A 13,563-nucleotide genomic window follows, 5' to 3' on the forward strand; every position below is an offset into this window, starting at 1 on the left:
ATATATATATATATATATATATAATTAAAAAAACCTTAACAAATGTTGTCGAAGAAACGTAACACTTCACGAAAGAAGAGCAACATTACAGGAAGTTAAAAAATGAATCCACTGGCTCAGCAAATTAAGCCGTAAAATTATCTTACAGTTAATGGTGCCTGATCATTGTTATGCTGAAAAGTCCACGTCCAATTTACAAACAATGTTACTTATAAAAATGCAAAGTTATAAAATGCAACAAAACGCAAACATCTCCAATCAATGAGTTGTGAGTGTGATCAGCTGTGGTCACGTGACGAGCACAGTTGGTGATTTACGCAGCAGCACACTGAAAACATCAAGACAAAGCGACACGGTTTATCTGTCAGGACTTTTCCACTGTGTCCTCACTTTTTCACAAGTCAATATCCGACCAGAGACTGGCCAGCGTCCTGGCTATCTTTTCTACAGAAATATTTCCTCAGCTCTGTCTGTTTGATGTAGTTATTACCATCGGTCATCGGAGGATTTGACTAAAAGTAAGTAGAGAATAATAACGGTTATTAAAACATTACACAATCAGATATAGGAATATGGAGCAGTATAAACCACATTATAAACCAGTTTTGTGTTACAATACTCCGTTTTATAGTGGAATTTGCATATGACAATTGATGAGAATGGGGAATGCCAATTTTCCTTGCTTGGCTTCATATTGACATTTTGGAAAACAGATAAATCTGTCATTTGCATGCACAGACATTTCGTTTTCCTGCATCAACTCGTTTCAAGCAGTTCTTTATTTTTAAACAATGCCATGCCATAAGCTATTCCAGAAAACATCCCTGCATATTTCATAAATATGGCAAAAATGATCAAATACGCTCAGTTGAATACAATGAAACATATTTGAATATGCGTGTGTTTGTGTGTAAAAGAAACGAAGAGGACGCTCGATGCATGTTTTCGATGTCTCTTAAATGAATGAATCTTTCTGTTGGTTCGAATCTTTTCGATGAACCTTCACAAAACGATTCGTTCATGATTCACAATGAGCCGAAACAACATTTGATGTGAAGATATGTGTGTACGATTTGATTATATCGTTTGTTCACTACGAGTTAATATTGATATGGTCTAAGATAAATAAAAAAAAAACAGGTTTGCTATTGTAATTGTTTTGGGTGAAAAAAAAACAAGACACACGAAACCCTTAAACACTTTTTAATACGGCATAATTTAATAATAAAAGTAATTAAACCGCCTGTACATGTATCCCAGGCTGGGGTGTCAGGAGTCGCAGGTTATGACGCAATTACGTAACTACGTATAGCTGAATTGTTTTTTTAAACCAGCTTTTGAAAACAAACTACTCGAAGGAACCGATTCGCTGGATTGATTCTGGCTTACTATTAGTACTTTATCAAGCATGTGTTTTCCTGCACCTTAATCAAATACTAAAATCAAACTAAATATTATTTATAAGCGCGTTTCACACATTGTTCTGAGAAGTAGCTTGTGAATCTGACTGAATAGGTCAGGGTTGTTGTTGTTGTATTGTTTCTAAACTATAATAAGCATGTTTTTAAAATATGTTCCAGACACTGTTCCTGCATATTGTCATAAAAATGCCGAATGATCAAACGATCGGTTACATAGTAACTGCATTTTTTAATTTATGCGTTTGTGTTAGAAAGAGACAAACACAGAGGGAAGAGGGTTGATGCATGTTTGTTTAAGCAGGAACCACATGACCATCTTGCTCGTAATGTGTTGTGTTTCTCTAATGGCAGTCAGCCATCTCATCTCAGCTCAACTACCTTGCAAATTAGGGATTAATCATTCCGTACAGTGTTAACTGAAGCTTTCCGCGAGATCTGACGGACATTATAAGCGCCAGCAATGCCAGGTACGATATATATCGATCGGTCTTTAGCTTGCACTGTTTTCCTCTCGGTGTGTGTGTATTTGCACGTCTCGACCAGACTTCACTGCGTCTCTGTCATTGACTGGACGCTGTCTTAATGTCTAAAAAGCGGTTCCGACGGCAAATATGACCGTGCAAACTGGTTCTTGTTTGGTTGTTCGTGAATTTGGATTGCTTTTCTCCTACATGATTAACAATGCGTTATTTTGCGACTTTGTGTATGAAGTTCTTGTGGATAAACTCTAATGTCATGTCAGGGGGTTGTTGTGGCCCACTTGGGCTGTCATTGCATTTTTCAACACGACCTTTCTCGTCAGTTAACTCTCATTGTTACGTGCTTTGTCCTGCCATGAAGGTAAGTTATATTCGCGTTGCTGAGAGCTATTTGTTTGTCCTCTAAATTATCCCGCTTTTCTCAGTGTATAACTTACTGCAAAAGTGGATTACATAATTGTCTTGAGAGTGTTTATAAAGCGCGTGCAGTAAACGGTGTAACGTTTACTAAGCTAACTAGCTTATATGGTTGTTTCGGGGAACTTCGTTGCGTTTTGATGCTTTTATGTTTAAACTCGTTTATTATGTTGAAAGTGCTCCATTTAAAAAAAAAAAAAAAATTGTTTACTTTTTCTGTTTATCAGCCAGTGCCTCAATATCAGAATGCTTGTCTAGAAGGAAGGTTAACTGTGCCTAGTCTTTTGTTTTGATATTTCTGACAGTGGTGTCTCTATAAACACACATGCAGTAGGGTGTTGTTGCATAAGCTTGAGGTTTTTTGCAGTCTATCACACATGCTGCTCATCACTGTGTTTGAAGGGAACATGTAACTTGTATAACCACTGCCATGATCAGCTCGTTACATCGACCGAGTTGTCCAGAGTCCAGACCTAGCTGCTTTTCTTGTACTGTAGGTGTGAGGGAGGAATCTTGAATCTGTAGTTATTGGATGGGTTGATAAACTTTTACTCTCTCTAATCTCGACTAAGGTGTTATTTGTTGACCTAATATCTTTGAACATTGTATTGCTTAGTGGCACAAAAAAAAAAAAAAAAACATAAAACAGTAGATAGTAGGACACTAGTTTTAATAAACTGTGTTTATGACAATGGACTATGATACTGTACATAGATGCTTGGGATTAGGCCTTGTCCCATATTTAAAAATGAGGGCAAGCTGAGATTCAGGTTGTCTTTTTTTAACATTTTGTAGCACAGTTTTGGCAGTGAAACTGAGAGTTAAAAGGAATGTCTAGTTGTGCAGTATTATAAATGCTCCGTGTGGATGTATTACATTTGTTTGTTCAATTAACGTTTGTATGTATTTGTTTTAATATGGGGCATTGTGAGAAGGATGGCCTCCCCCAGCTGGGTCATTCTACCAATACATTAGGGATTTTTTCTAATTACTGGCTACGTTCCCACTGTCAGTGTTTTGAACTGACAGCTGTGTTTATTTACAGGTGTGAATCTCAAAATGTGCTTTTCACACAGCAGCCGAGTAACAGCAGTGAGTAACGCGAGTCAAGCATGTATTTGTGACTATCACCTGTAACAAACACTGACTGAAGGAATATCAAAGAAGGCAATGTCCATAAAACTAGGAAGTTTTATTACATTTGACACAACAATAAAGTCCAATCAAGGCCTGAGTTCATGTTTTTATGCCTGATTGGAGAACACAGGAATTCAATTTCTTGCAGACTACAAACCTGATGGGAGCAACTCCGTGGGAAGACAGTGGACTGCATCCTAACAAAGCTTGAACCTCATAACTCTGAATAGCACTCCACAAGACAAACTTAACTGGCAGGGAGTAGAAATGGCTCTTTACTTTCCTAAGTTATTGTAAACGGTGCCCTTATTTGCCTACCAACTATAAACTGTTAGTGTCTAAAGGACTGTTCCACAGGTGCATGTGCAATTATTGTTTGTTTATTGAACAAGCATGGAAAAACATTGTTTAAACCCTTTGCAATAAAGATCTGTGAAGCTTATTTGGATTTTACTAAATTCTTTAAATTACAATATGCTGATAAAAGGGACATTTATTTTTTGCTGAGTTTATTAGTAACTGTATATGTATGTTATGCATTGAAACAGTTTGTTCATGCTAACATGTTTGCTTGTGTTTGTTCAAACATTAGAGATTGCAGCATTGATTTGTTTTGCCCTTGTACACTATGTGAAGCAGTGCATGCATTTGTAAATACTCGGTACAGCCATGATCACTAGATCTGCCAACTAGTGTATAGGCCTACTTGTCTGTCTGAACCAGTATTTGGACAGGTGGCAGATTGTGATATAATATTCTGTATTATTTATTTCTTTTTAATCAAGGATTTAGGCTGCAAAATGTTAATGGATTAACCCAAACCCAAAAAGTCACTTGCAAGTTCCAAAATAACAAATAACAGTGGGTCCAGCATTGCAGATGAACTTTTTTTTTTCAGAAACCTCATATGTGCTTGTTTAAGTTATGGTCTCTGTTACCTATTGCCTGTCGTGTGTGTGTGTGTGTGTGTGTGTGTGTGTGTGTGTGTGTGTGTCACCCGTGACAGAACATCGGACCGAACTGTAAGCGACATCCCTTCCCCGGGTTTGATTTCCGGTTTTTGTCAGTTTTTGTTTTGCCCTTTTTTCCCGTGCGCTCCTCCACGTCCCCAAATGGAGGAGCGTCTTGTGTTGACATTTTGAAACTGCATAGGCCTATTTTGTAAATTATGCTTGGCGGGCCATATATAATATAGCCTATTAAGACAGCTGCGGGCCGCTTAACATTCATCCACGGGCCGCATTTGGCCCGCGGGCCGTAGTTTGGACACCCCTGGTGTAGGGCAATAGAATATACGGTCTGTACAGTAGAAAAACCATTACGCCTATGGGATGTCCCCACAAGGATAGCTGACCAGACGTGTGTGTGAGTGAGAGTTTAAAGCCCCTGTAGATCTCTCAGTAGCTCATCCTCTCATGTCATCACTCACAGATGAGCTCATTTCCTCCAGTGATGTCACTGCTATTATTTAGCCTTAAATCTCTGATCTCTCATACACCAACTTAACACACATTAGCCAGTCAGCCACAAATGTTCTGTGAGTCTGTGGTTGTTGCAAATGAAAATGCTACGAACTGTGTACACTGCATATTGCCTGCTCAATTTTAATGGTAGGCATTATTTCACAAATTGAACAGTAGTATTCTATGTGTATATACTAGTCTTCGCACGATTGCGTGTATGTTTAATTCAGCGAAGTGCATCTTGGTGTTTACTTATCATAACATTTATAATTTTGGTAAAAACAGCTATTTTGCAGATTTACCCTAAATCTGCTGTAACATTTGGCAGTATGATCAAATTATCAGTAAAAAAAACAACAACATTTTTTTGTATCCTAACTAGGGGTGTGACGAGACACTTATCCCACGAGACTGGGTTCACGAGGACGAGACGAGATTTTTAGTAGTGTATATGAGAGAGTTTGATAGTGTGTGCGCGAATGAAGTTTGAATAATGTCTTGAACGGCCTCTCATAAAACCACGCGTCTGCGCCATTCATTAACAGAGACAGGCAGAACATGCAGGATTCATATTTAAATCGACTTTTGCGGCTTAATATTTACAGATACTAGTCCATATTAGGGCTGGGCAGTATATCGAAATATCGCAAATGTACATATCATAAATGTACATAATGTACATATATGCATATCGCTACAACTTGCAATATTTGGGGCCATTAACAAAAGACAAAGAGAAAATCACTCACTGCTCTTACCTAAATAACTTTTGTAGCTTGAATAAGAATCAGTGCATATTGAATTCAAAGAGTAAATACTAAGCAGCGTTTTATTTCACATTCCGCGTTAAACTGCGAATTCTGTTTTTATGACTGGATAAAGACTACACTGCGTAATTTTCCCGCTTATCATGCGGCCACTTGCCTGATGTGAACATAAAATATCTTGCATACCACCACTTGTGAACGAGCCAGTGTAACGCAAATATATCTGAAAGGTCTGCGTGAGGAAAGCGTTCACGATCGTCACGGAGACACATCGGATCTCGTGCCACAAGATCTCGTCACACCCCTAATCATAACTGATTTTATTTGTGGTTCAATAATCACATTGGAAAAGCATATTAAGCATATTGTACGTATGTATTGTACACACATGCTGCAGCAATAGTAAGAATGCTGCTTAGTTGGTGACAATTTATGCAAATATTAAATTCGGACTTGCTTTAATGCCTTTCTCTCCATATGTGAGAGGCAGCATTCAGCTTCAGACACAGTCAATGTGTGTAAACAGCTGATTGGTGGGGGAAAAGACCATTTTTGCCATGCAGCAGGCTAGTGTATACCTATTGCGCATGAATAAAACGCAACCAAGTAATCTTTTTAAATATTATATGAAATTAACTGCTTAATCTGTTGTCCTAAAGCAGGGGTGTCCAAACTACGGCCCGCGGGCCAAATGCGGCCCGTGGATGAATGTTAAGCGGCCCGCAGCTGTCTTAATAGGCTATATTATATATGGCCCGCCAAGCATAATTTACAAAATAGGCCTATGCAGTTTCAAAATGTCAACACAAGATGGCAGCACTAAATTTTAGACCAGATGTAGCAGTAAAACGCGAGTGATATCAATTTGATAACTCATATGCGCTCTCATTTGTTTAGCGCACACGAATTCCTAAACGCGTCAAAAGTGGAAGAGCGCGACTCGTTTGAACCGCGCTGCACGGACCGTTAGCTCTGCCTAAAGACGGCGTAGCGCGAGCTCAGAACAAATGCGTTTACGCGCTGACTGATCTCGATCACGAGACCTCTAAACAGCGCTGTGAGAAGCGTTTGAGTTTGGAGCAGAGGTTTCCATACAAACCACATATGTCAAAGGCAGATGAAACAGCGCTGACATTCTCAACAACACTAACGCGGAAAATAGGAAAAACATTGTGCGACAACAATGCAGTAAGAATACTTTTCAATCCACAAATCACCAACATTTTGATTTACTGTAGTAACCGTAACTGTGGTATTGTGGCAGAAATGTTGCATATTTATACAGAATCTTCTTATATAATTAATGTAGACATATAGGCCAATTTAATGTAATGTAAGGGAGTTATGAAATATAGGCCAAATTACAGACATTTTTGATGCAGTTTGTGCTTTCATGTGTTAATAGATTAAATACCATAAAGCCATTCTATGTTATAATTATTAAAGCTTTAAAAACAAGATATTTGCAGATTTTTGTCCTCAACAAAACACAAGCTACTGCTACTGTCAACTCAACATCACACATACACGCACGCATACATACATACATATATACATATATATATATATATATATATAGGTAGAAGCATCCGGCCCCCCAGTGTTTCCACATCGTCCAATCCGGCCCCCTTTAGGAAAAGTTTGGACACCCCTGTCCTAAAGCATCAGGGTCACTGTTCCCTCTAGTGTTTACAGCAGGTATTACTGTAAACATCTGCAACTGATAGCAAACATGCATATGTTTTGAGTTATGTGTTTGGTTGATCAGATTTTTTTTGGGGGGGGAGGGCAGGATACATGGTTTAAATCATGCAAGAATGCATAGTTTATTGCCAAAATATCAACTCCAAATCAGAGGAATTCATACCAAAAACAACTATTAGTGTATATATTTGGAAATGTGCATTACATGTATTGTTAGTGTGTTTTGTTTATTCTCTTATTAATTTAGTCTTAGATGATCATCTATTGCAGGCGAACAGGTTGAGTGTTCAGCCATGTTGCGTCATTATGGAACATGATCTTGTACATGCACCAGTAGTTCATGTACACAGTGAGTAGTTGTGGTTGTGTTTAAGTGTTATGATATGCTTTATGCTATTGTCTCAAGCGTTACAGTATATAAACAGCTGCTCAGCTTGTGACTCCTTCAGCAGCCTTTTATTTTTCTGTCATAAGTTAACTGGTTTCTCAGCTCAATTCCTATCCTAACAAATTATTGCGAAATACTCATTTATTCTTAATTTTTATATTTACCATTCATTCACATAACTGAAATAAATAGCAATATTAAACGGATAGTAATATAAAAAATTATTTTAAATTGTGATAGTATTTCACAATATTACTTGTTACTGTATTTTGATCAAATAAATGCAGCAATGTTGCATATAAAAGACTTTTAGGCCTGGTTTCAAAGACAGGGCTTAGGTTAAACCAGGATTAGGTTATAGATCTAATTAGGACATTATCTTTTATAAACGTGCCTTAGAAAAAGCATTACTGGTGTGCATCTTGAGACAAATCAATAATACTAACATATTTTAAGATATGTCCGTGCAAGTTTCTGACAGTTAAAACAGAACAGACATGCATTTTAGTCTGAGACTATGCTTAAGCCTTGTCTATGAAACCGGGGGTTAATGTTCAAAAACATGAATTTTTATTCTACTTATCCCAAATCATTAAACAGTATTGTAGATGTGTATGACTTAATTGTACTCAATATGTGTTCACATATGCAATATGCATATATAGGTGTTGTCCACCTTTTAGTGTGTGTCTTTTTAGTAAAGTCTTATTAGACCGGTTGTATATTAGTTCACAATTTGCTGACTTTGCACACCCTAGATTTCAAAAGTACCTTTTTTTTTGTTGTATTTTGGTTTTGATGTCTTTTTTTTATGTTTTTGATGTCTAATTATATACAGAATGCTAATGTTGCTCATATTGGTTATCAAAAAAAAAAAAAATCTATCTATATTGAATTTGTTATTGCTATCAATATTAGACATGATTTCTATAGTATACATCCCTAAAATATGTGTCTATCTTTTTTTAGAGCCAGCAGAAATGAACGGGGCTGACATAGGAAAGATGGCGGGCAGCGGAGTTCCAGGAAGTGAGGGAAAAGACCCAGTAGCCAATGGGCATGCAGAGAATGAGTCCAACCCCTTTGCAGAGTACATGTGGATGGAGAACGAGGAGGAATACAATCGGCAGGTCTATACACACACAAACCCACTTACAGCCCTTTCAAGCCCACACCATAAAAACACAAACTCAGCTGTTGATCAGGATGGGTTTTATACTTTTGTGTTAGTGATCCCCAGTTAAAGGGTTAGTTCACCCAAAAATGAAAATTCTGTCATTAATTACTCACCCTCATGTCGTTTCAAACCCGTAAGACCTTCGTTCATCTTCGGAACACAAATTAAGATATTTTTGATGGAATCTGAGAGCTGTCTGACCCTGCATAGACAGCAATACAACTGAAATCTTCCCAAGTCCAGAGACGTAGCAAGGAGATCTGTAAAATAATCATGTGACATCAGTGGTTCATCCGCAATTATACGAAACTACGAGAATACTTTTTGTGCGCAAAAGAAAAAAAAAAACGACTTTATTCAACAATTCGTCGGCTCCACATCATCCTCGTGCCATTTTGGAGAATATCCGCTGGACGTAAACAACGTATGCTGTTCTGTGTCAGCTGCGTCACACGGATACGCTGTTTCCGTTCAGATCAAATCACAACAACGTAGGAAACAGATCCGGCGTGACGCAGCTGACACGGAACAGCATACGTTGTTTACGTCCGGCGGATATTCTCCAAAATGGCGCACCAGGGTGATGCGGAGGAGACGAATTGTTGAATAAAGTATTTTTTTTTCTTTTGTGCACAAAGTATTCTCGTAGCTTCGTAAGATTACGGTTGAACCCCTGATGTCACATGGATTATATTACCGATCTCCTTGCTATGTTTCTGGACTTGGGAACATTTCAGTTACGTTGCTGTCTATGCAGGGTCAGACAGCTCTCAGATTCCATCAAAAATATCTTAATTTGTGTTCCGAAGATGAACGAAGGTCTTACGGGTTTGAAACGACATGAGGGTGAGTAATTAATGACAGAATTTTCATTTTTGGGTGAACTAATCCTTTAAGTTCATAGTTTTGTTTTACGACCATTTTTGGATCTCACTCTGTGGCTCTTGAGATGTTAAATTGTAGAATGTATTGTTTTTACACTTTATTTATTTGTTCTTTTGTTAAATAAACTTGGACAGGAACTTTTGTCTTATTTGTGTATATCCTAGGTGGAGGAGGAATTGCTTGAGCAGGAGTTTTTGGAGCGCTGTTTCCAAGAGATGTTGGATGAGGAGGATCAGGATTGGTTCATTCCAGAGAGGGACCTCCCCTCAGTCGGACAGATACAGCAACAGCTCAATGGACTTTCTGTCAGTGATGGCAATGCAGAGGAAATCTTGGTAAGCTTTAAGTCCTCATGGACATTCAGTATAGAAACTAGGAAAATCAGCTTATCACCCAAAAATGCAAACTGTTATCATTTACTCACCCTCACATCGTGCTAAACCTGTAAGACCTTTTGTTCTGTGAAACACATAAGTAGATATTTTGACTCTTTCAGCTGTCTTTGTTTAAACAATGAAAGTCATAGAGTGCAACAGGTGTGTTACAGAAGTATTAAGTTTTATCTTTTTCATTTAACATTCATTTGTTCAACTAATTTTTAGCGATAACATACAAACCCTTTAAAACAGACCTACTATAAGCTGCAAAGTTGGTAATGGATGTTACATGCTTTTGTTGAAACCATCAGCCTGCATTATTTAAACATTTTAAAGTCATATTTAACAGTAGAAATTCCTGGTTAAAAACCACATTACCCATGATTTTGAAAAGGATTCTCCACCAATCAGAGAACCACAACAAGTAGATCTAGACAAAAGAGCTGTGTAGCCCCGCCCACTCCCATGAAGCACTGCGAAAACATGGGGAAAGTCATTCTTCCTACACCCCTACTCTCTAATATATATATATATATATATATATATACACACACACACATAATTACTCAAGAGCTTTATACTTTTTGCTTGAAATAAAAGTTTGTAGTGTTGTGTTTCACCTCGTAGCTGGATGGTTTAATTCATGGTTTATAAACAAGGACTTTTTTTCTTGTTTATAATCCTTATGGGAAAAATACTTCCAGAACCAAGGCCTCTGAAATAGTGGTTGGGCACTGTTGCGCTCTATTGGAGTCCAAAACAACACTGGAGCCTATTGACTTTCATTGTATGGACAAAAAAAAAACTTCAATAAAATATTAAGTTAGTGCTCATTGTTATGACAGATATGTTTTAATTGATTTGTACTTTTATTTTTTCCCCAGCGAAAGAGCATCTTAAACCCTGAAGCCAAGGAGTTTGTGCCAGGGGTGAAATACTAGGGATCATCATTGTCCTCCTCTCTCAAACACACGTCTGATCATATATGCAGAGACTGTTGTGCCCATGTTTCGGATGGTCACATAAAATGCGCTCTTCTCCACATTTTTGAAGGGGCTGGAATACTGTTTTATTTTTTTGAATGGGAGGGAGGTAGGGGGTGATTGTCTATAAGCTTTATATTTCTGTTGTGTATAAACCAAGGGTATTAAGTTGAAACATGACCTCTAGGAGGTGCTGTGACTAGATAATATCATACTCATTACCAGGCTGTTTTATTTTCCTCTACCCTTGTTGAAAGGGCTGTTCTTGTCAACTTTCATTGTTTCACAGTTTGTGCCTGATCAGGTCTTTGCTTCTCCTCCCGTTGTTGTTGCTGTGTTTTTTCTTCTTTTATTTTTGTTATGGTTCTTTTCGATGCATCACTTCACATTCCTGGGTTTCAAGAGGTGTGGCCATAAATGACTGGGGGCGTGGCTGGTTGTGGGCGGAGCCCCTTGGTTTGTGTTGAATGCTGAGGAAAGGGTGTTGGGGAATTCACGTGAATTCAACTTTTGAGTTTGAATTGAATTCGTTACATGCAGGACTGAATTTCATTAAAAAAAATATGGAAGAATGGCAAAATAAAGAAGAAAAGTTTGTACTAAATGGACCATTTCTTGTGTATGGCTGTATCTTAAATCTATTAAATCTCACGCAGTACAGTTAAAAACGAACCATTTAACATATGTATATATGGATGAATCGATTAATATATGCATATTTTATGTGGATGAGAACTTAACTACTCTTAGCCTCTTCAGTAATAATCAGCCAGTCATGTAACCTCATCCATTATTAATTTGGAGGAGATTAACTTGGAAATATCTGGTTTCTCATCAGCAAAACTGTCTTGATTTCCTTTTAACTGCTATAGAGAATGGGAAAGGCCATAATTACGTTTTAATGCTCATGAAAGTGATTCAGTTGTTTTAATGTAGGATGTTTAATTAACCTACAACCAACATTGCATCCATTTACTTTATTTATAAATTCTACTTTATTTCTTAGATTTGATTCTTGGCATTCAGATTTTATTATCCTGTGAAGTTATAAGACAGTCACAGTGACTGACAGACACAAATGGTATTGAGAAATGCTTGCTGGTAGCAGCACTAAACATTCAGCAATTACAATATTTGCATTTTGAACATTTTTTTGTTTTAAGTAACACTTCATAATAAGGGTGTATTTGTTAATGCACTGTCAACTAACGTTGTAAAAATTAATTGTTCATTGTTAGTTAAGGCATTAACTAATGTAAAAAAATGAGTCCTTATTGTAAGGCAGTGATTCCCAATCCTGGTCCTGGAGAACCCCCAAGGCTGCTTTTTAGATGTTTCTAATCAAACACACCTGATTCAACTCATGTGATCATTGGCCTGAGGTCAAAGATGCACAAAATTGTGTACAGAATATTCCCTGCCAGCCAGCCAATATATGGCCAATACCTTAATTAGTTTAAATTGTTTAATGTGCTGGTAGACACATACATAGTATTTGAAAGTTGAAATGTTGTGGTATGAAAAACATAGGTGTTTGTATACTGTGAGCAGCACACAGATTGAAAAAAAAAATACTCATTGCTAATGTTTCCACAGTTCCTGCTGCCATGTCAAGGGACATTTTTAAATTTGCATCACACATTAGCTAACAGTGGTGTGTCATTTCAAAAGGTTCAACAAACAGATTTAAATAAACTGATACGAAGGTACTTGAACATTTTGTTCTGATTGTCTGAACTGAAACTAATACATTTATAGACATATGTGAAATAATAACGAAATAAATGAATAACATAAAAAATATATTAGATGGACCTACCTAAAATACTTCTACGTCTCATGACATTTAGCACAATCTTGCTGTTAGTACTCCTGTAATGAGGACAAATAGAGGTGGGTCTTTTACAACTGTTCACACAGGATGTGGTGAGAAGGAAGAGAAGAAAGGGAGACGTTCGGGGTTAGCAGCAACTAATGCTGACAGTCATTTGCCTCCACCAATGATCTAAAGTTCACAGGGTCACAGCATTACATTTACATCACATCTTTTTGGCTCCAAGGAAACTCTGAATTTGTATATCTGAATCAGGTAGCCCAGCTGTGTGCAGATGCAGTTAGTGGTAACACTCCTAAACCGAGACAAAGCTAAGAGAGAGAATTGACGCGCTACCTATGCGTGCTACATGTAAACGATATTCTTTGTTATATTTTGCTGTAAAAATAACGGAGTTCCTTTGGAATTCTTCAGCTTTTAAGAACTACCGCTTTCTCCAGTAGTGGGCGGAACTAATGCGCAAACAGCAATCTCATTGGCTGGTTTTCACCTATTATCGTCCCTGTTTTGATTTCAGCAAATCAGTTCGAG

The 13,563-nt window shown here is 37.5% G+C and overlaps 1 protein-coding gene across 3 annotated transcripts; it reads left to right on the forward strand.

The window, feature by feature from the left end:
• Window positions 1–278: 278 nt before the first annotated feature.
• Window positions 279–11,856, forward strand: LOC107721669 (polyadenylate-binding protein-interacting protein 2B-like). 3 transcript variants are annotated; one of them, XM_016529804.1, is made up of 4 exons: window positions 279–518; window positions 8,746–8,906; window positions 10,003–10,173; window positions 11,100–11,847. In XM_016529804.1, exons 2-4 carry the CDS (start codon window positions 8,757–8,759, stop codon window positions 11,154–11,156), a joined length of 378 nt encoding a protein of 125 aa, XP_016385290.1. In that variant the 5' UTR covers window positions 279–518; window positions 8,746–8,756; the 3' UTR covers window positions 11,157–11,847. The 3 variants fall into 3 exon arrangements, with proteins under 3 accessions (XP_016385290.1, XP_016385289.1, XP_016385287.1); XM_016529803.1 differs by lacking the exon at window positions 279–518 and adding an exon at window positions 1,710–1,888 and having other exon boundaries at window positions 11,100–11,852; XM_016529801.1 differs by lacking the exon at window positions 279–518 and adding an exon at window positions 7,643–7,737 and having other exon boundaries at window positions 11,100–11,856.
• The last annotated feature ends 1,707 nt before the right edge of the window (window positions 11,857–13,563 follow it).

This window comes from Sinocyclocheilus rhinocerous, unplaced genomic scaffold, assembly GCF_001515625.1.
Source record: "Sinocyclocheilus rhinocerous isolate Xijiao unplaced genomic scaffold, SAMN03320098_v1.1 scaffold1382, whole genome shotgun sequence".
Taxonomy (NCBI): Eukaryota; Metazoa; Chordata; class Actinopteri; order Cypriniformes; family Cyprinidae; genus Sinocyclocheilus; species Sinocyclocheilus rhinocerous.

Coding starts and splice junctions, on each gene's coding strand:
- LOC107721669 (XM_016529801.1), top strand. CDS start 7,695: ATGGAACATGATCTTGTACATGCACCAGTAGTTCATGTACACA. Junction 8,907..10,002: donor AGGAGGAATACAATCGGCAG/GTCTATACACAC, acceptor TGTATATCCTAG/GTGGAGGAGGAATTGCTTGA. Junction 10,174..11,099: donor GCAATGCAGAGGAAATCTTG/GTAAGCTTTAAG, acceptor TTTTTTCCCCAG/CGAAAGAGCATCTTAAACCC.